The sequence below is a fragment of the Camelus bactrianus genome, chromosome 13 (assembly GCF_048773025.1).
Source record: "Camelus bactrianus isolate YW-2024 breed Bactrian camel chromosome 13, ASM4877302v1, whole genome shotgun sequence".
NCBI lineage: Eukaryota > Metazoa > Chordata > Mammalia > Artiodactyla > Camelidae > Camelus > Camelus bactrianus.
The window spans coordinates 38,293,843-38,314,579 of record NC_133551.1 but is presented as its reverse complement, the minus strand read 5'-3'; the positions used below and the strand labels follow the sequence as shown (position 1 = coordinate 38,314,579).

At 44.1% G+C, this 20,737-nt stretch overlaps 1 protein-coding gene across 3 annotated transcripts in view; it reads right to left on the bottom strand.

Moving 5' to 3' along the window:
- Positions 1–20,737, bottom strand: part of FYB2 (FYN binding protein 2) — a 98,188-nt gene that overhangs the window by 51,568 nt on the left and 25,883 nt on the right. For all 3 annotated transcript variants that reach the window (XM_074376399.1, XM_045519097.2, XM_045519096.2), the window contains exons 2-4: positions 9,755–10,490; positions 6,455–6,616; positions 4,687–4,720 (exon numbers count right to left, since the gene is read on the bottom strand). In XM_074376399.1, coding sequence (XP_074232500.1) covers positions 4,687–4,720; positions 6,455–6,616; positions 9,755–10,490 — 932 coding nt within the window. The remainder of the gene's footprint in view (positions 1–4,686; positions 4,721–6,454; positions 6,617–9,754; positions 10,491–20,737) is intronic.

The following is a 20,737-nucleotide window of genomic DNA, read 5'->3' as shown; positions in this document are numbered from 1 at the left end:
CCCTGACTCAGGACTACCCTCCGACTCTTCTTAACAGGAGGAAACCCATATTTATAGCTGATGAATAAAATATTAGCCAATTCTGCTAAGTACTGACAGAGCCCCAGTGCCAACTGCTGCTCTGGGACTAACCTGCTTTGCTCACACAAATAGGAGCTGCTTATTCAAGAGGGACGCCAACCAGCTTGGTTTGCAGGAAAGAGTGATGACAGAGAATAATCTCCAGAGAGTTATTTCGCTGTTGGGAATTAATGAGATATTACTATTCCAGAGATAAGAAGAAATGGAGAGGCCAAGGGATGAAGAAACTAAGACTCACTGAGCATCTTTTGTGCACTCCATGCTTTATACCATTTATCTCATTTCATCTTCATGACCACCAATGAATTAAACACTGTTCACTTTGCAGATGTGCACATCAAAGCTCCGAGCTGTTCAATGACTTGTGTAAAATAGAGGAGGGGTCTGTCCTTACACTAATCTGACCGCAGACCTGACCTTGCTCCATTACACAATGCTGCGTGTATTCAACACACAGTATGGGGAAGCTCAGAAATAAAGGAGCTATTTTAAATGCACTGAGTTCCTAAAGAGATGATTAAAAAAATACATCCACAGAAATACAGCTAAACCACAAAGACTTCTGTTTTATGAATGATGGCTGAAAACAATGAGTGTTTTAGATTAGAGAAGAAAGTAGTTCTTAGATGTTTTAAGGACGGTTATGTAAAGCAGGGGTAAAGACAATGTCCACTGTACCAATGAGCAGACCTTGGACAGATGGTTGGGAGTTCAGAGTAAGGAAGTCATTTTTTTTTTCCAGCCCAACTTGAAGGACTTTCAAATAAATAGACAAATGTGTGTGGGGGTGTATGTAAGATATTTTTCTCTACTTTATACGCTGCTGTATTCTCAGTGTATATAATAAGAGGGCTTGGCATACAGTAGATTATCAATAAATACGTCCTGAATGAATAAAATCTGCCCCAACAAAGACAACCCCTGGATTCTCCAGGCAGTGAGCACCCCTCCCCATCAAAAGGGTTTTTTGAAGGGACTAAGGTTCTGAGCATGGATTTCTGCCTTTGATGGGAGATACTATATATATAGCAGCTAAGCAAACTTTATTGACCACTCTAAGTGCTAGGTTTTGCACTAAATGCTTTACAATCATCAGTTCCTTTAAGCTGCACCCTGATTGTATGAGTTATGAACTAGCAATACCTCATCTTACACAAGTAGAAACTGAGTTCTGCAGAGGTTAAGGCATTTGTCCAAGGCTATATAGGTGGTAAGTGGTAAGGCTTAGATGAAAAGCCCAGATTTTTGTTAACATGCTTCACGCCTAGGCTCCATTAGACTACGTGCCAGATGCCCTTCCAGTAACGAGGTCCTACATGTTCTATTTCTAATCTAGTGTCTGTATTGAAGATGAATATCATGAACATAGAAGACGTTCTTCCCAAATGAGCATCAGTTTCCATGGAAGTTGTGTCTAAGGCTGCTCAGCATCATGGCACTTACTTGTTCAAACTCATTTCCTATCACTGACAACAGTATTCAAAATCCTTAGCATGGCACTTAACGTACTTGAGGATCCAACCTCATCTCTTACTTTTCTACATCAGAACACTTCTTGTTTGCTTACATCCTCTCCTTTATCACTACCATCTTGCTTTCAATCTTGTCCTACCTATATCCTGAACATCCATTGGTCTGTCTTTCAGTTCGTCCATCCATCCACCAACTGTAAGTCAAGAATGTGGTTATTTCTGGAAATAACACTCCGCCCTCACCTACCTTACAGTCTAACAAAAGGGAGCAAATAAGTAAACCTATCTAACCCTGACCTATCATACAGGATGCATCCCAAGTTCTTTCTTCTTCCATGAAGCCACCCCTACGTATTCTGGTCCCTCTTTATCTTGTTTGTCTCTCACTCGGACAGCACTATGGCCCACTTCATAACTAAGGTACAGTGAGTCTCATTTCAGAGGGGGTTAGGTTCTAAAGTCAATGTGAAAGGACAGTATAGTCCACCTGCCCTTGTAATCCCTTAGGAATGTGTCACATTAGAGACTGACTATGGTTTCCCAACACTTGTCCATCCCAGCAAGTTTGCCCCCCATGTTGAAATAGATGATTGAAGAGCCAGAGACGGAGTCAGCCGAGTTTAGAGCCAAGCGGTAGGGAAAAGGCACGTCTAGCTGGACACCACGATCACAGAATGCTCACAATCATACTGAGATGCTCATAGTACTCGAGGCCCAGGGTAACCAAGACTGACACAGTGGAATTCCACTGTCCCCTCAAACCGTCACACTGGGGCCCACGTTCATTGGGTCAATAGTGCCAGTCAGTGCCTGAGCTGTGTGTTTTCTCTCTCTCTGACGTCCGTGCACCTAGAAGGCAGCCCCACCGACCTCCCTGGTGCCGTCACTGAACTGTTTCAGATAGACACCTGAACTGGGGGTTCCTGGAGCCCATGAGTCCTGCCCAGCACCACGCAGTCAGTTTCCTGCTGAACAAGGTGGTGTCCTCCTGTCCTCGGTGTACAAGATCCTCCAGGATTTGGTTTCTGTCTCTTTCTACAAACCCATTTCTTATTATACTTTCTATACGTGAACTCCCCTAGTTCTAGCTCCCAGAATAAGACCTGTAAGCTCACACCTCCTGCCCCTGCCTAGAGGGTCCCTTCCCGTGTTTCCCGACAGATGTTTACCCTCAATATCCATCCCCATTGCAAATGTTTTGTCCATCAGTGCTAGGTTGATTGGATTAATGCCCCATTCCTCACCCCTTCCTGGTTCCCTATAAAGTTTCAGTAACCTTCCACTCTGACTCAGTATCAGCCAAACGGCCTAGATAGTCCGCAACATATGAGCAAACACCAGCTGAGCCCAGCCCAGATCAGCTGAACTCCTACTCACTTGTATGTATTATGCAGTGTTCCTGTAGCAACAGGTAACTGATGAATTTCCTATAAAGACTTCCCTGATCCTCCCATGGAAAAGTGACCACTGCACATTTTTGCAGCCTCTGAAGCTTGTACCTTTCTCTATTACTGAACGTAACACGTTCTACTATTATAAACACGTAATGAATGAATACATAACATGATTATTTATTTTTATGGTTGGTTCTCCTTCTAAGACTGACCTTCTTGAGAACAGGAACACCTTGGTGAAGGAGGTGAGGTGACATAGTCAAAAGAGTTTGGGCATACCTGCTAGTAGGGCCATTATGGAAAACCGTATGGTAGTTCCTCGAAAAATTAAAAATTGAACTACCATATGATCCAGCAACCCTATTCCTGGGTATATAGCTGAAGGAAATGAAAACAGGATACCAAAGAGCTATCTGCATACCCAGATTCACTACCACATTATTCATAACAGCCAACATATGGAAACAACCCATGTGTCCATCAACAGATGAATGGATGAAGATGTGGTCTATATACACATATGTATTTATATTTACATATAATACATCACACATATTATATTGATGTTTGTAAGTGTGATATTTATATAAACATAATAGATATATAAATGTAATATATTATAAATATGATATGTATGGAATATCACTCAATCTTGAAAAAGAAGGCCACCTTGCCATCTACAACAACATGGATGAAGCATGATAAGTCAGACAGAACAAGACAAATATTATATGATGTCACTTATATGCGGAACCTTAAAAACAAGTAAACAAACAGAACTTGTAAAAGCGGGAAGTAGAATGGTGGTTCCCAGGGGCTGGGGAGTAGGGAAATTGGAGATGTTGTTTAAGAGCACAAACCTGCAACTAGTGGATAAGTTCTGGAGGTCCAATACACAACATACTGATCACAGGAAAACAAATACTCATAAACCCAAAGTTGCTAAGAGACTAGATTTGAACTGTTCTCAACACAAAAACAGAAATGATAACTATGCCGAGCGATAAAGGTGTTCGCTAACCCTACACAGTCACAATACTGAGACACAGAAATGTATCGAGCCAACACACTGTGCACCTCAAAGCTTACACAATGTTATGCATCAATTATACCTCGATTTTAAAAAAAATATTTGGGCACACCTGGGTTGGAATCATGACTCTGCAAGTGGGAGACTTTCTAAGCCCAAGTATCTTTAGTTGTAAAATGAGCAGCAACTTTGCAGCCTTCTTGAGAATTGAGATCTGTATAAAGTAGCCACGTGGTGCATGACCCACCACAGGGCTCAGCAGACAGTATTTAGTTGAGCGAATTAATGAACTGCCACTTCTGTGGCAAAATTCTTAGAATGACTGCACTAAAGACAGGAGGTTCTTTGTCCCATTACCAGGTCCTAACATCACACCAGCTGCCCACGACGTTCTGTAGCCTCTAATCCGATTTATTACTCCAGAAGCTGATGTTTCAATTTCCTGAACCCAACTGTAGAGTAAATAAGAGGGCCTCTGAGGAAAGGACCTCCGTTCCTTTGCAACGGAATGTCAGCATGGTTTTTAAATGCGGTTTATTTAATCTCTCTTTTAATCAAGAGTTGCATTTTGTTGCTTATCAATCTGCTCTTCCTGCAACCCTTCTGAGAAATACCGGCACCTGGCATGTGCTTCCTCGTCGCTTCTGGGCTGGCTAAGCAGCCTGGTTGACGGGCTGCCCTTCTGCACAATTAAGAAACGTGTACTTACCTCTCCGGAGGCACATCATCTTCTTCTACAGCTGCTGCAGGAGCAAAAGGCAGAGTGAAAAAGGGGTGTTAGTGGTAGTCTGTTGAAGTGGATTGTTTGTGCTATGTCCTGACCCCTGAGACAAAATGGGGGGGGGGGCAGCTCACCTGTGTCCCCAGCCGCCCCTTCCCACAGCACCCAGCACGAGGGACCGTAAGTCCTGCACGAAGCATACACCGCATGTTGTAGTGCTTATTTATGAGTGCAGTCTCTCGGACTAGGCCTCCTTGAGCCCTGGCACTCCCGTGGGGTTCACCTCTTAATCTCTTGCGTTTATCCCAGAGCCCAGCAAAGAGAGTGGGGCTGCTCAATGCAGGCTTGGAGTAATGATAACATTGCCTTTACTGAGCACTCACCGGTGTGCTGAGCACCCTTCAAAGTCTTCCCAAGCCTCATCTCATTTCTCCTCCTCATCATCCAATGAGACGAGTGTTATTATCGTCCCCATTTTACAGATAAGGACAATGAGGCTCAGTGAGTCCCATGCCCAAGCTTAAACAGCTAGTGAGTGGGGGAGCTAGGGTTTACAAAGCCCATTTTATTCCCAAAGACTCAGTCCTTTGTTCTCTGACAATCTTCTTCTCTTTCAAAGAGACGGTTTGAGTCCTGAATTACTTAAGATTTATAAAACTCATAGTTAGACTTCTCTGATGTGAAGGTGGCCATATTCCCAACGTATACCAATAAGAACTCTATGTCTCTCTCTCTAGAATTTTCTTTTACAATTAGACTTAAGCTGACTTATAGCAGTGGCTCTCAGACCAGCCAAGTGTGGTCCCCGGACCAGCCACATCAGCATCTCCCCAGGAACTTGTTAATATGGCAAATTGTCAGGCCCCAAACCCAGACCAACTGAGTCAGAAACTCTGGGGTTGGACCCTGCAAGCTGTGTTTGACCAAATCCTCTGATGCGTGCTCAAGTTTGAGAACCAGTGACTTAAGGAAATTTCACCCTGATGTTGCCCAAAGCGGTCAAATGAACCATCAGTGAACTAAGAATCCATCCACGGGCCCTTGTGGCCACCGCAAAATGAAAGCTGGCACAGGACCACACAGCGCCCCCAAGTGTGTGTTCAGCTCAGGATTCCCTCAGAACAAAGGTGTTTACAGTGTCAACAGGAGCAGGCAGAGATTGGGGTGGGGTGAGAAGGTGTCCCTCTACATTGCAGAGAAAAACACAAAATAGCACAGAAAAATGGCTTCCGAGGATGCTACAGTTCCTGGAAAGGGCGAGCAGGGGCAAGGTAGGGGCCCTTCAATTCATTCCTAAAGGCAGATCACAGAGGCCTGAGGGACCTCCATCCTGATCGCAGGTCAGGTTCATGCTGACTTTCCGCTCTGCGCTCCCCTGACCTCTCCTACTGCACTGGTTGTGTTGACAACACAGGCTTTGTAGGAAAACAAAGAGCGGCTGCCTCCCTTCTCAGCTACTTTCTGTTTTCTTCCTCTTGGACAGGTTCCCAGCGATCAAATGCAACGCTCTCTGGCGAAGCAGGCTGGCCCAGGAGCAATAAGGGGCCAATTCCCACAGATTTGTCATTTCACCGGCAAGCTGCCACAGCCCCTACATAAGAATAAGCAGTGATGGACATCCAGCCCCACAGAAAAGCAGCTGGGCACTGTCCCCTGGGAGCTGATGAGGGGAGGGAGGGGACGGGGGGGATGCTGGCACCGGAGACCCGACTCCTGTTGGCGGGCTGAGCCCCCAAGGCCCCGCGCCTTTCCTTACCTTCCCTGTGGGTTGTGGGAAGAGCAGCTGCCTGCCTCTGGAAGGCCTGGAGGTTCACGACCAGGGGCTTTGGCGGCTTTGGGGGAGGAGGACCCAGGGACTTGACAGAAGGCAGTGGCTTGGTACTGGGAAGTTGTGGACGCCTGACATCCGGCTGTTTCTCTGAGCACAAACAGTCCAAAATGTAGGTTATTATTATTTCCATTTCATGGCCTGCCTCAGTCTTATACTCGCCTCCGATCTAATCTCCACCCAGTAGCCAGAGCATCCTGATCAAAATATAAACCTGATCTCGTTCCCATCTTGCTGCCCAGACGCTGAAGCCTGACTTCCTCAGCGGGACTTCCATTCACTCCGCCCTCTGCCATTTAAACACCACACAGCTTCAGTCTCCATTTCCAGACTCTTTTCTTACCACACTACCTTCTCCTTCCCCGACCTTAAGCCCCCTAATCTTTCTCTCACACACTGGCTTCTCAGTCCTCCAGATTTGATTTCAGAAGCCCTAAAAAGCTCTCATCTATCCAGGATTTTATGCATGCCATCCCTGCCTCTGGAACGCTGTTCCCTCACTTCTGTGTTGGCAAACTCTGACTCGCTCTTTTAAGGCCCTGCTCCAAAGCCACCTCTTCTAGGAGGCTTTTCTTGATTTCTACCAGAAAACAAGCTCAGAATCAACTACTCGTCCTGTATCCCCTAGCACATTGCTAACATCTCGCCAGCAGCGTTGGGGCATATTAGAGGGGCCGATATGAAGGTTACACTGAATGTAGGCTCCTCGCAGGCAGAGACTAGGCCCTGGTGATCCCCTCCGAGCACCAAGCCCCGGGCCTGCATCAGAGGGAACGGTCGATGCCTAGTCCCTGAAAGGACTCTTCAAGCTCTCATGGCAGGCTAATAACACGCGGGCCACGAAGAGGAGTAGGAAGTGTCTGATTTCCAGGGCTCACAGCCTAGAACAGGCTTCACTGCTGACTTTGTGGTACCTGGGCACCTACGGGTTTTCCAGGACAGTCCCAATTTCATGTATCTTCTCCTTCTGCCCTGATAAGCCAATCCACAACAGAAATTCCAAAACTATATATGAAAATTGGATCTGCCCCTTACACTGAAAATAGCACAAAATCTTATGTTATCCACATGCCTTGGTTTTTGGTTTACACAATACAGTGACTGGCTACATGGTAAAACTAAACAAACTGGCTAGCGCTTCACAAAAACCTCTGTGCAACCTCCTCAACGCCTTGCTGTCCTCCGGAAGCAGGGAGCAGGGCTTCCTTCTTGCCCTACCAGCAGGGGTTACATCAGTCAGGGCCGACGTTCCTTTCTTCCTAAGCTTGAATGATAAGTCACAATGTCAGAGTCTTAAATTAAGGAGAAGACTTCGTGAAAGTGAATGACCATTTACTAACCAGGCTCCTAATTTTCACCAGGCACTGTGCTAAGCAACTGATGTGCGTTATCTCAGTTAATCCTCCCAAGGGCTTTATCAGGAGGTAATCCAGCCCTTTCCTCCCGTCTCGCCTTCCTCCCATTCATCCCCTCTTTCTTCCCATCCCTTCCTCAATAACTGTCTACTACATCCCAGGCATTGTTTTAGGGGCTGGGGCTAGAGTTAAGAGCAAGAACAGACATAGTTCTGCCCTCAGGAATTTTCATTCTAATAGGAAGAGACTGACCATAAACATGCAAAGAAAGATTTAAAAAAAAAATCACAAAGGTCTATTAGTTCTATAACGGAAATAAAACAGGATGATATGAAAAGAGGTGAACTCTTGGTGGTGAGGTAGTGGTCTTTAGGTAGAGACCTCTGGCTAGAGAAGGCTTATCTGGGAAAATGTGCCTATACACAGATCAAAGATAGTTTTCTAGGAAAAGGGAACAGCAATTGTAAAGGTCCTGAGTCATAAAAAGTTGGTTCAGGGATGAGCAAGAAATCCAACGTGTTGTCCACAGGCTAGTGAGCCCGGGGAAGAGAGGCAGGAGGAGGTAGGCCAGAGACATAAGGAGGGGCCAGAAGAAGTAGGGCCATGAAATCGGCAGTAAGTAGCTCAGGCGCTATTCTAAGTGCAAATGGAAACCGTGTAGGACTTGTAAGCAGATCCACTCCTCCATCCATCCATCCATCCACCCATTCAGTTGTTCAATAAATATTTTTTTTTGAAGACCCACTGAAACTGACCTTGTTCTTCTAGGTTCTCGGGATATAGCAGTAAAGAAGACAGTTTTTACTCTTATCTAACTTGTATTTTACCGAGGTAGACAAATACATAACAATATACCAGTCAGGGATAAATGATATGAAGAATACAAAGCAATGTAAGAAGATAAAGAGTGACGAGGGTGGAGTGGCTACTTTAGAGAGTGAGTCACAAGGTCCACTCACAGCAGGTGACCCTGAGCAGAGACCTTGGTGAAGTGAGGGAGTGAGACATCAAAGACTTAGGGGCAGAGTGTTCTAGACCGAAGGATCAGCAAGTGCAAAGGCCCTGGGCTGGAACGAGTTTGGTATATCTAAGGAATAGCAAGAAGGCCAAATGTGGTGAGAGGGGAGAGGGTAAGAGAGGTAGGCAAGGATGGAATCAAATGAGCCTCTGTAAGATGGCTGTAGTTGAATTTAAGGAGGGGAGTGATGTGATCTGACTTATGCTTTAGAGCATCACTGTGCCTGTGAGGAGAATACAATATAAGAGGGCAAGACTGTGAAACCTGGGAGACCAGGTGGACCTTGCTGTGGTCCAGGCAAGCGATGGTCCACAGTGGTGTAGACATGGGCAGAAGGCAGAGGTGGAAACATGTAGATTTAGAACATATTCAGATTCAAGACATATTCAGATTTGGATTCAGAACATACTCTGGTGGTAGAACCAAGAGCTTGCTGATGGGATTAGTGACGAAGAATGAGGGGGAGAGAGGAATAGAGCATGATTCATAGATTATTGGCCTGAGCGACCGAGAGGATGGCTGTCTATTTACCAAGACAAGGAAGATGGGTGATGGGTCGATTTATAGGAGAGCAGACTCGGCTCTGTGAAGTTCAGCAGACTGCCCAAGTTCATGCATCCTGTAAGAAGCAGAGCTAGGATTCAAATCCAAGTTTGTTCAAACTGTCTCTCCAGATAATTCCAGGAGTTTAATCACTTTACCCAAGCCTGAAATTATGATTTGGCAGATGGGCTTAGAATACCTGTGTTGGAGTTTGGAGCAAACATCGCCCAGGACACCAATTCAAGAGAGAGGCTCTAAATTAGAAACACACAGTGACCCCTCCCTCTAGGCAATGGGGATTTGATTTCTCACCTGGGGCCTGGCCGCTGAGCTCACTGTCACAGAGACAGTGGCAGGTGCTCCCTGCTGGGCTCCTCTCAGGACTGGGGTTTTCTTGGCCCTTCCTGCCACGTGGAGAAGGAAGAGTGGGATCCTTAGAGGCGGTGCACAATTTTCTTTGGGCCATCAAGTGCTTCTGGGAAGGAAGGGTCTGGGATCCTTGTACTTCCAGCATTTTCCTGGGCTCCTCTGGAGTCAGCCCCACGCTGTTCTGCTCTTCCAGATGGAAGGCCCTACTTCCACCATCAGCAAGGACAAAGGCTGATGACATCTCCCTTTGCTGAGATAAAACCTCCCAGTTCCAGAGCTTGTCTCTGAAGCTATTGTTCAGTGTTACTCTCTTACTGGGTATCTCAGCATCTGACTGATTCACATCTAACAGCAGAGGACCCTTCTGCGAATTCACAGCAGAACCAGGAGACATTCCCGGAGGTTCTTGGGAATTAGAACATTTCTGAATCTCACTCTTCTGAGCCACCTTCACTTTCTGGGGTTTAAGAGGCTGAGGATCACCACCGGCACAACTTGGTGGGGGCTGATTGTGGCTGGACGAGATGGGCTTCCCACTGGCCAAAGTCTTTGTGGACTGTTTGCTTCCAATGTCACCCTGTTGAGAAACACCTGCTGGGAACTGAATCAGTCCTGGAAGAGATGGTGCATCAAGATTCTGAAATTTGGCTCGAAGTTCCTTGAAATTTCTTAACCCTTCCTAAAGTATAAAAGAAAAGAGAAATGTCTCATTATTGTAGGAGACAAGCAGCGTGACTAGCTGACTTCCCCGCGCACGCTAAGGGGCTCCAAGTGCCGATGTAATGCCATCCCTTACCCACCAAATAACATCAGCCAGTAATGCTATTGTCCCTGAGATGGAGTGAAAACAGTTGTTTCCTCTTTGAAACACTTCAGGTATGTTTAATATCTCCACAACATATAAAGAACACTTATAAAGGAGGTAGTACTAACAATCACAGATAAATCCCTTGATGCAAATTTTTGATGGCTCTCTGCTGCCTATAAAAGTAAGCTCTGAACCTCTTAGTGTTGCATTCAAGAATACTGGCAAAGCCGGTGGAATTACGACCTCACAGATGGTGGCATTATGGTCTCCAGCCACAGCCCGACGCCACCATACTTAAAGCAAACAGGGTAATTTACAATTTCCCTATAAACCTTACAGTCTCTGCCCGCCTGACTTTGCTTATGTCTTTATGCTTCATCTTGCTTCCTCAAATGTATTGTCAATGGCTTTCTTGCAACCTTAATGCCCATCTTCTCCATCAAGATCTCCCTGGGGCTGACAGGCAGCGCTAGCTTGTGGCTTCCAAAGCTCTTTGTAACTTGGCAGTTGCAATTAACACCAGGGGGAGCGGGGAGAAGAGCCACCTCTAGAACTAGATTGGCCTGTGTTTAAACTCTCGCTCAGCTCTTTACCATCCAGGCAAATACTTTGGGGAACTTGGCATTACCAAGTGCAGTCTCATCCTAAAAATAACTTGCAAATGGTAGAAGGATCAGGGCTACCATCTTTAAAGTGTCCATCACAGTGCCTGACACAGAGTAAATGAAACCTACTTACAAGAGACTAGATGATGACTATAACTCAATAAAAAAAATGTTAAAAACAAAAACAAGAGACCAGATGACCCCTTGTATTTTTGACTCCCCTTGGGAGATTGTGTTCTACTTGCTAAATTCATCCAACGTTCAGTCTATGAAAATGGTGGTAGTAATAGCAGCCCAGCCCTTGGGGCAGAGGAAGGGACATGCCCAGGATTCTGCCTGGCTCCTGCTCAGTGCTGATCCCAGTCCCCTCTTCCTCTTGCTAGATCTGATTTACTTTCCTAAGTGTGCCTTGTAATTTTCTGTCTTCACAAGAGGTAGGAGGGAGTGGGGGTAGAGTGTGGGAGAACATCTCCCAGAACCACTTCCAAAAGTAAGAGCCACCGTCTTCTCCTGATCATCGTAAAGCTCTTCATTCCACGTCTACAATCGCCATACTAGTGACTTCTGATTTTCCCAGCAGGGCAATGAATGTTGGGGGACCTTTCTCACTGTGTTTACAGCTGACTCACACCTGCCCTCTGAAGATTTAGGAAGGGGGAAAATTGAACAGGATGTATGAAGCAGGTGTCTGGGAGCTTGCCTGCACACTCTTTGCTCTTTCTTCTCCTCTTCCATCCAATCACTCACACACACACACACACCATACACACATATAATTGCTTCTTTCACAAATTGCCAAGGGTTAGTATCTTCTATTTCAACCCGCAGTCAAGCTGATTCCACTAAACATCCCCTCCCCTGATGTGGTAGAAGCCAGTCCTGGGCATCAAACCAGGGGATCTGAGTATGAAGTTCCACTTTGCCATTTTCCAGTTCTGTGCCTTGGACAATTCACATCACTTCTCTGAGCTTTATGTCCCTCACTATAAAATGGGACTATTCTACTAATGGTTCAGGGTTATTTAAAGGATCATAGGAGACAGCAAATGTACATATCTCAATGGCATTTTTTTAGATTGTGGTAAAAGACACATAACTTAAAATTTACCACCTTAACCACCTTTAAGTGTACAGCACAGTAGCATTAAGCACATTCACATTGTGGTGAATGCCTGGAACTCTTTTCATCTTGCAAAACTGGAGCACTGTTTAATAGTCATTAAACAGCAGCTTCTCATTCCCTCTCCTCCCAGCCCCTGGCAACCACCATTCTACTTTCTGTATCCATGAACTTGATTACTCCAGGCACTTCATGTAAGTGGAATCATATATACTTGTCTCTTTTGTGACTTATTTCACTGAGCATATGGTTCTTAAGGCTCATCCACGTTATAGCATATTGCAACATTTTCTTCCTTTTAAAGGCTGAGTAATATTCCATTGTACGCATATACCAATTTTGTTTATCCATTCATCCATCGCTGGACATTTAGGACTGCTTCCATCTTTTAGTTATAGTAAATAATGCTGCTATGAACATGGGTTTACAAAGATCTCTTTGAGATCCTGCTTTCAATTATTTTGGATATACACTCAGAAGTGTAACTGCTAGATCACATGGTAATTCTATTTTTAATTTTCTGAGTATCTACCATACTGTTTTTCACAGTAGCCACACCATTTTATATTTCTAATTGGCACATGAGTTCTGATTGGCACATGAGTTCTGATTTTTCCACATCCTTGCAATACCTGTTAATTTTTTTTTTTATAATAGCCACTCTAATAGGTGTTAGGTAGTCAGTAGTTACATTTTTAAAGGAATACAATAGTGATGATTTTTGGCTCTTTACTTTCTCAAGCCACAGGAACTACAATGTTATTGTGGTACATTTTAGCCTCTGCAGAATGATGAGAAAAATTCCAGCATAGAATTATGGATTGATAAGCTCCAAACCAAGGTTCTGTGTGAAGAAAATTGGTTCAGGAGGAAACAAACCTGATTATACCTGGCTCATTCCTCTCTCAACAAATAGTAAGTGTTTACTCTATGGGCAAAAGACTGTTTTAGACCATCAAGGGTTCTGCTCTTAAATATTACATTCTGATGTCAGGGAGAGGCAGAAAATAAGCAAATACGCATGAAAATATTAGACAGGCGCCATGTGGAGAATTACACAGATGATTCAGAAAAGAGTAACGAGGTGCCTGTCGCTGATTTTCAGAGGTATTGTAGGAAAGTCACCCCTGTTTTTTCTGAGTTCACTTATCAAATCAGGGAGTTGGGCTGGGTGATCTCCAAGGCCCCTTTTAGCCCTAACATGTGGATTTTATTTTTCTTGGGAAATAGATGTGACGCAGTCTGTTGTTTATCCTTCATCACTCACTGGTGGGAGGTCAGGGTTGAGGATACAAAGCAAGGTGAGTGAGGATAGGTTGTGAGGTGGCCAACAGGACATTCCAGCTAAAACCATGCTTCATTTTTCTGGGCCCAGGATTAGTCAGTCATCATATTCCGCTCATCTTAAGTCTTAAAAGCTCATGAGCCTGTCCCTTCTTCATGTCATCGCCACCATCTTTAAGTCCTCCTTCCTTATTGCTTAAAATGACCTCTTCATGGTCTCTCTGCCTCCATTCTGGGCCTCTCTAATCCATCATTTACCCAGCTGTTAGACAAATCTGACTAAAAACACAAATCTGATCAAGTACATCCCAGTTTAAAATCCTTCAATTTGGCTTCCTCAGAGCTTTGCAATACAGCTCAAACTCTTGCTCAGTCCATAAGACCCTTCCAAATCCCAGCTCTGCTAATTTCCTGACATCATACTGGGCCCCTCCCTGACACACTTTCTTCCTTCTGGCCTCACTGAATTACTCGCGTTTTCCCAGATTTACAGTGCTCCTTCATGTCTCTATGCTTTTGAATGTGCTATTTTCTCCGCATCAAATTTCTGCTTGTTCAAAATTCAACTTGTGTCACCTCAAGATATTCATTAGTTTCCTACTATGTGCTTGACAATAGGATTACCCAGATGAGTAAAATCAAAATTCAAACGCCAATGGCATTTTTCACAGAAACAGAACAGACACACACAAACCTAAAAATTGTATGGAACCATGAAAGACCCCAAATGGCCAAATCAATCTTGAGAAAGAACAAAGCTGGAGTATCATACATCCTGATTTTAAACTATATTACAAAACTACAATAATCATAACAGTATCATATTGGTATAAGAACATACACATAGATCAACAAAATAGAACACAGAGAGCCCAGAAATAAACCCACACATATATAGTCAATTAATTTACAGAGAGAATTTAATTTACAAAGAAGCTGAGAATATACAATGGGGAAAGAACAGTTTCTTCAAAAAATGGTGTTGGGAAAACTAAACAGCCACATGCCAAAGAATGAAATTGGACCATCTTACACCATACACAAAAATTAACTCAAAATGGATTAAAGACTTGAACATGAAACCATAAAACTCCTAGAAGAAAACACAGGTGGTAGGCTCCTTGACATCAGTCTTGGTGATGATTTTTTTGGATCTGATTACAAAAGCAAAGGTAACAAAAGTAAAAATAAATAAGTGGAACTACATCAAACTAAAAAGCTTTGGTGCAGCAAAGGAAACCAACAACAAAATGAAAAGACAATGTACTGAATGGGAGAAAATATCTGCAAATCATGTATATGACAGGGGGTTAATATCCAAAAGACATAAAGAACTCATACAACCCAATAGCAAGAAAACAAATAATCCAATTTAAAAAGGGACAGAAGATCTGAACAGACATTTTTTCAAAGAAGACATACAGATGACCAACAGAAACATGAAAAGATGCTCAACATTTTTAATAATCAGGGAGATGCAAATCAAAACCACAATGATATATCATCTCAAACCTTTTAGAATGGCTATTACCAAAAAGACAAGAAATAATAAGTGTTGGCAAGGGTGTGGAGAAAAGGGAACCCTTGTGCATTGTTGGTGGGAATGTAAATTGGTGCAGCCACTGTGGAAAACAATATGGAAATTCCTCAAAAACACTAAAAAATAGAACTACCATATGATCCAGCAATTTCACTTCTGGGTATTTTTCTAAAGGAAAGGAAAATAGTACCTCAAAAAGACAGGTGTACCCTCATGTCCACTGCAGCATTATTTATAATAGCCAATATATGGAAACAACCTAAATGTCCATTAATGGATGAATGGATAAAGAATATGTGATACACATACAAACACACACAAACACGGTGGAATATTATTCAGCCATAAAAAAGAAATCCTGCCATTTGTGACAACATGGATGAACTTTGAGGGCATTATGCTATGTGAAATAAGATGGCAAAAGAAAAACACTCTATGATCTTGAATCTAAAAAAACAAAATAAAAAACCCAGCACTCTCATTAGATACAGAGAACAGATCAGTGGTTGCCAGAGACAGGGGTTGGGAGAAATGGGTGAAGTAGGTCAAAAGGCACGAATATTCAATTATAAAATAAATAGGTCATGGGAATGTAATGTAGAACATGGTGACTATAGTTAATACTATATTGCATATTTGAAAGTTGCTAGAATAAATCTTAACAGTTCCCTTCACAAGGAAAACAATTTGTAACTATGTATGGTGGTGAGTGTTTCCAGACTTGTCATGATCATTTTGTAATGCATATAGTTATCAAATCATTATGTTGTATACCTAAAACTAGTATGTCATTATACTTCAACTAAAAAAAGGTGAAAAAAAACAGTCCCTGACCTTTTACAGCTTGTGGAATGACAGAGGCAGACACAAGTGCCAAAAATGTTCTAGATTATACAGAAAGTTGTTAGATGCACGGTACAAAGTGTGCTATGAGAACACGAAGCCGTCAGGATACCAGTGGGGGTGAGGGGTACAAAGAAGGCTTCCTAGAGATGACTGCTAGGATAAAACAGTCAAACAAAGGGCAGTGGGAAAGGCAGTTCAGACGAGAGAAAGATAAACAAAGAAGGCATGGCATGTGAAATAACAGGGCATATAAAGGAAGAGGAATTCCCTACAACTGGAACCCCAACGTTCAATACACAAGGCTGGAGAAGGAGTAGAGGTCAAGTCTCCTCAAAGCAGCTGGGCTTAATTTTCAGAGTGGATGGAGAGTTACTGATGAGTTTTACACAGAGCTGTGATGACATGGTTAGATTTACAGTTCATGCTGATTAAACACCAGAACCAATGAGGAGGCTACTACCATGGTCAAGTCAAAATGACGAGAGGCTGGACTTGGACAACACTGATAGGAGTGGAAGAAAGGGACAGACACAGTATGGACTGGACCTGGAGATGGGCTGGATCTGAAGGAAAGTGGGGGAGGTGGGACTCTAGGATGATGCCCAAGTTTCTAAACTGGATGAGAGGATGGATGTTGGTACCAGAAACTAAGACGGAAGACTGGAGATAAAGGTCTTGGAGAAAGATGATGAGCCCAGTTTGGGATGTCATGGGTTGCATTTGTAGGGAAGCCATCTAACAGGTATATATATGTGAATCCTATGGAGGTTAGAAACTTTGATTTGGTGTTACCAGTTTATTGGTTAGCACAGAGCTTAAGATTGTCGACCCTGAAGTCAAACTAAGTTTAAATTCCAGCTCTGCTATTTATTATCCTTATGATTCAGAGCAAATCACTTAGCTCCTCTGTTTTTACTGCCTTATCTGAGACAATAATTGCATTCTGCCTCATGAGGTGGCTGTCAGAGATCAGATAACAGCACCTCAAAGGAGTCCACGTCCTAGCCCCTGAAACCCGTGACTGTGTTACCTTGCACGGGAGAAAGGACTTTGCAGGTGCGATTAAGTGAAGGATCTTCAGATGAAAAGGTTATCCTGGATCATCCGGATGGGACTGGCCCACTGTTATCACCAGGGTCCTTATTAGAGTCAGAGGAGGAGATATGCCAATGGAAGTAGCCATTACAGAGGCAGGGGCTGAAGATGTAACAGGCTGGCCTTGAAGATGGTGGAAGGGTCCACAAGCTAAGGAATGCAGGTAGCCCTCAGGAGCTGGAAAAGTTAAGGAAACGGATTCTTCCCTAGAGCCTCCAGAATGAATGCCATTAGCAAGGCCCTTGACTTTAGGCATCACCTCCAGAACTGAAAGATAACTTCATGCTGTTTTAAGCTACTAAATTCATGGTAATCTGTTAATTAGAAGAAGCTAACATAGCTGTTATGAGGATTAAATTAACAAATGTGCCTAAACCACTCAGAAGGTGTAATAAGTGCTCATTAACTTACTAAGATTAGAGTTAACTCTTGCTGTTATTATTAGAGGTGGCTGTGGAAGCCATAAGCCTAGATGGGATGATGAAGGAGAATGTGTGGTGAGATCAGAGCCAGGGGACAGTAGCAGAGGCCAAGAAAGGAGTCTAAGAAGAAGCAGAGAGGTGTGGGGTTACGAGAGAAGGAGAAGGGGTGGGCAGTATTCACGAGGAACGGGTGCCCACAGCGGCGAGCGCAGCAGAGAAGTTCTGTAACGTACGGATGGAAAAGCGTCTGGTGGAATCTGTCAACATGGAAACCATTCCACGGACACTGCAAAAGAATGTCATGGCAGAAGCAAGGTTGCAGGAGGTTCCAGAGTGGATGGGAGGTGAGGGAGTTAAAAAAAAAAAAAAAGACTGTAACTTTTCTTTTAGGAAGCTGGCAGGGCAAAGGAAGGAGAGGGGAGTAATGAGAAGGGGATTCAGCATCCACCAAAGGTTTTAAATCAAAAGTTTTCTTCCTAGTGAGACTTCCACTAACACAGATCCTGAAAAGCTCAGAACTGTATTTCCCACGCATTCTCGCAGCCAGAGTTGTGCCAAGCAGAGGGCTCCGTGGGGTGTGGGAAATGAGTGCATGAGGACATAGCCACGCGGGGGAGAGCGGATCCTCCGTGGAGCAGCTGTGGTAGATGTTCCTATGCTGTGCACTGGGCAGTATGCCATGCACAGGGCAGCAGCACCAACGCGCTCCCACTGGAACAGTCCCATGTTGGATGGTTCCCTTAGCTGTAGCCTACAAGCTCATCCCCAGCCCTTCTGGAGATTCCCAGCACAGCCTCTTATAAATCCTTTCTGCTCAAACTGGCAGTAACAGATTGCGTTGTCTACAACAAAAAACACCGACCAGTACGTGCTAGCTTACTTCCTGGTTTACATCACCAGTACATCCTAGTTTACATTAAATTACACTTACCAGTCAACGCCCAACCGACTGTCTACCTCCCTCCGTCAGAACGCCAACTCCCTGAGGACAGGAACTTCGTCAGTGTGTGTTCACTGCTGTAGCACCAGTGCCAGAAAGCATATTTGGCTCACAGGGGGTGCTCAGTAGAAATGAGGTGGAGGAATGAATCCCTGATTTTTCAAGTCTTTCAGCATCCTTTCAAGACAAGGATAGTATATTTTAGTACTGCCAGCACTAGTCCTGGGGTGCACAAAACGCTTGTTGAATGAATGAATCAGTGACTAAACACTTGGAAAACTTAGCAGGTTCACAAATTTGTGAACTGTGACTGTGTAGAATTAAATTTTTTTTTCCCCAAGGACACCTTAGAACGCACAGAGAAACAAATTATCTCTGTGCTCTAATGTCAGAAGACAGCCCTGCAAACAGCTGTGGAAGATAGCCTTGGCACTTCTGCTCTGCACGGAGCAACACTCAGTTATTTCATCTGGGAAGCAAAGGCCAAAACAATTCTAGGTATTGCAGGGACAACCTAAGATAAAAGGCAGTGGAGTTATCTTTTTGATATGGAAATTAACCAAGGAGGTAGCAACCAGCCAAGAAAAACTAAGACATGGCTATTCCAGAAGAACAGAGAGAACAGTGGGAGAAGGTTACCCATCTGAACCCCTGTGCTCTAAGCGTGGTGTTATTGTATCTACCAGAACATCTCTAGCCAAACGAGGGGGAAAAGACTCCATCAAACAGAAGTCTCTCATTCAATATTTATTTTACAGGAATCTAAGGAACAATAATGATAATAATAATAACCAAACCGGCATCAGATGCCTGTTCGATGTATATACATGCCTCGCATGACATACTATATGCCAGGCACTGTTTAAACACTTAACTGCATTACACTGTGACCATGTTTCTTGCATTTGCAAGGCAGGCCTGATTTAAGGTAATTTAAAAGGTGATAAGAAAATGCAGAACCAGGTTAGAAAATATAATTTAGTGTCACACCCTTTCAAACTAGATCTGCAAATGGGAATAAATTCTGTGTCAAGTCACACGTCCTGACTTATGGAGCAAATAGCTGCTCCACCCTCTCCAGAGCTTACCCTGCGGTGGCAGGCTGCTCTGTACCCCGCTCCTGTGTCCCAGCTCCCTGGGCTAGTATCTACAATGGCATTCACTTCAGCACACTGCGGGCTGCAGCGAACCAGGACTACGGGTGCTCAGCGCATCAGCAGTAATTCAGGAAGTGAAAGTCATAAAAATACACGTAAGTTCCAAGAGGAGAAGACACTGTTTTGATGCTGATTTAAAAAGAAAAGTGAACTCGTTCCTGAATTTCTGCAAATCACTGTAAAGTGCCTTCCAGGAGGGAAAGCAAAGGTAACATGAACCCAATGGTTTATAACCCACTGAAGATCCTTAAGGAAAGTGCAACCTGAAAACCCAAAAGCGCAGTGAAGGCAGTGGAAGCCAAGAAATTACAGGTCCAGGAAAACAGCTGTCAAATCCTACCTATGGTGTAAAGAAATCAAAGCAGATTAAAACCAGCATCTGAGTCCTCCTTCAGGAACAAAAGGGCTTTGATTTAACCCTCGATACTCCACGAGCTGTAACAGTGGGGAAAACAGGCTCTGTTTTTGGTACCAATGATTAATTCCGAAGCCCCCAAGGAAGGGGTAAGAACAACAGAGCACAGAAGTGCTGTTTGAAATCCTCCCACCTGCCCTCTGAACAGACACAGGATAGAAAGGTTAAAAGCTTCCATCATAAAGGTGCAAGAACCAATAATTACACACACCCTCTTCATTACCCATCAAGTCAAGTCAGTACTTTCCATCCTTCAGGTTAATAGGGGCAAGAAGCCCAGCTCTGCTAGATGCATGATCTTGAGTAAGCTACTCTCTCTCTCTGCATCTGTAAAATGGGTCTAACAATGCCTGCCACATGGGACAGTTGTAAGGTTTCAGTTAAGTCTGTACAAAGCCCAGTAAGTGTCAGATCCCTGGCCAGTGCTCTCGGTAAGACTGCCCCTCCTCTAGTTGTAACCACATGTGCTACATGCTAAACAGGAGGTGTCTAGAGCTCCCCCTGCCACCCATAAAACCCCTCTTCCCCCAGCCATGACACTGCCTACTGCTGCTTTTAGAAGCGGCCCAGAGAGTCCCACGAGGTCCTGATAAGACCACCCTACGTCCCGCACCACAATTCCCCCTACATCACCATTAAAGCTTCAGTGGGCAACAGTAAGCCTATGACTCAGTTTCCCCTAAAACAACAGGCC